Here is a 2,164-nt window from a genome sequence, read left to right on the forward strand (position 1 = left end):
ATATCCAGGAGCCAGGCCACTGATAAACAGTTCTTTAAAAATTCTTGCCTTTGGTTCAAAGTAGGGAGAAGAGGATAACTTCAGGAAATTTTTTATAGCTTAAAATATTTAGTGTCAGAAAGTTATATATATTCATCTCAGTAGTCTGAAAGCTTAGATGATCAATCTGCATGTAATCGGAAATGTACGAAGGAGAAAAATTGCTGGGAAGTTTGTCCTGGTCCACACACCACCATCAAAATGTGATGCTTTTTTTTCTTTTGAGATAGAGTCTCGCTCTGTCAACCACGCTGGAGTAAAGTGGCACGATCTTGGCTGGCTGCAACTTCCGCCCCCGGGGGGTTTCAAGTGATTCTCCTGCCTCAGCCTCCCAAGTAGCTGGGATTACAGGCGCACGCCTGGCTAATTTTTATATTTTTAGTAGAGACAGGGTTTCGCCATGTTGGCCAGGCTGGTCTGGAACTCCTGACTTCAGGTGATCCATCTGCCTCAGCCTCCCAAAGTGCTGGGATTATAGACGTGAGCCACTGCACCCAGCCAAAATGTGACATTTCTTCCTTATCTAGCAGTGCAAGATCTTAAAGTCAGATTACAAAACAAGTTGTATTCTGACTTTATCATTTTTCTATGCATTTCTAGGGCATGTTTATCTGAACTACTTAAGTCTTTCATAGTACAGTGAACATAAAAGAGGACACAAGCCAAATTATACTTAAATTAAATAGCATGATTTAATTTAGTTGGTGCTTAACCCTGAATCCTCTTAAGTTAAAAAAAATGTTATAATTAACTATTAACGTTAATGAATTTAAACCTTCCAGAAAGCATGAATCCAAAAGGAAATGTCCAACAGGTGATATTAGCCAGATATTTTATGGCCTTTCTTGTTTCAGTCTCAAACGTTCTAAACATCAATGGGGGAAAAATTCTCTAGAGTTTTTCAGTTTTATTCTTCTAGAGCACAATTTTCTGGCATGTTACTGAGTACGGTCTTCTAACAGGTACACAATTAACTCGTAAGTAGACAACACAATGGCAGTATTTGGGATCTGCCGGATAAGCTGGGCAAAGAGTCCTCTATAAAAGGCGAGATAGCCTTCTTCCCGGAACACCAGGCGCGCCGTCTGGACAAAAGACTTGTACTTGGTGCCCTCTTCCCGGAGCCTTGTCCTTATGACTTCTGCAGAGAGAGAAAGACCTACTTTACTCCACATATTAAATGGGGAAAGAATCCACAGCACGCAACTTTAAAACTGTCAAGGTTAGGCCGGTTGCGGTGTCTCACACTGTAATCCCAGAACTTTGGGAGGCAGCGGTGGGCGGATCACTTGAGGCCAGGAGTTGGAGACCAGCCTGGCCAACATGGTGAAACTCTGTCTCTACTGAAAATACAAAAATTAGCCAGGCATGGTGGTGCACGCCTACTATTAGAGTGGCTGAGGAATGAAGATCGCTTGAACCCGGGAGGTGAAGGTTGCAGTTGGGATCGTGCCACTGCACTCCAGCCTGGGCCACAGAGCAAGCAAGACTCTGTCTCAAAAAAGAAATAAATAAAATAAAATTGTCAAGGTTACAACTATGTCTGTTTCCCACCTCAGCTGTATTTGGACAGGAAAGTCATATACCTAGAGAGATAATGAAAAATTAAGTTCTTTTTAGAACCATTTCCAACTCTAGGATTTGGTCAACTATTGACGCTTACATATACACAAAAGTACAAAATAACTTTTTTTTTTTTTTGAGGCAGAGTCTCACTCTGTCACTCAGGCTGGAGTGCAGTGGGTACGATCTTGGCTCACTGCAACCTCTGCCTCCCTGGTTCAAGTGATTCTCCTGCCTCAGCCTCCTGAGTAGCTGGGATTACAAGCACCCGCCACCATGCCTGGCTAATTTTTGTATTTTTAGTAGAGACGGGGTTTCGCCATGTTGGCCAGCCTGGTTTCGAACTCCTTTTCTCAGGTGATGTTCTCGTCTTGGCCTCCCAAAGTGCTGGGATTACAGCAAAATAACTTTTAAGGGGTTAAAAAGTCCGGGCGTGGTGGCTCAAGCCTGTAATCCCAGCACTTTGGGAGGCTGAGGCGGGCAGATCACGAGGTCAGGAGATCGAGACCATCCTGGCTAACACTGTGAAACCGTCTCTACTAAAAAAATACAAAAAACTAGC

General features: G+C 43.3%; 1 protein-coding gene across 1 annotated transcript in view; it reads right to left on the minus strand.

Annotated features, from left to right (window-relative positions):
• Positions 1-706: 706 nt before the first annotated feature.
• SLC25A33 (solute carrier family 25 (pyrimidine nucleotide carrier), member 33) overlaps positions 707-2,164 on the minus strand; it is a 43,992-nt gene continuing 42,534 nt past the window's right edge. The window contains exon 7 of the mRNA XM_011994193.1: positions 707-1,180. Within this exon, the coding sequence (XP_011849583.1) occupies positions 978-1,180 (203 nt within the window). The 3' untranslated portion in view covers positions 707-977. The remainder of the gene's footprint in view (positions 1,181-2,164) is intronic.

The sequence above is a fragment of the Mandrillus leucophaeus genome, unplaced genomic scaffold (assembly GCF_000951045.1).
Source record: "Mandrillus leucophaeus isolate KB7577 unplaced genomic scaffold, Mleu.le_1.0 Scaffold446, whole genome shotgun sequence".
Lineage (NCBI taxonomy): Eukaryota > Metazoa > Chordata > Mammalia > Primates > Cercopithecidae > Mandrillus > Mandrillus leucophaeus.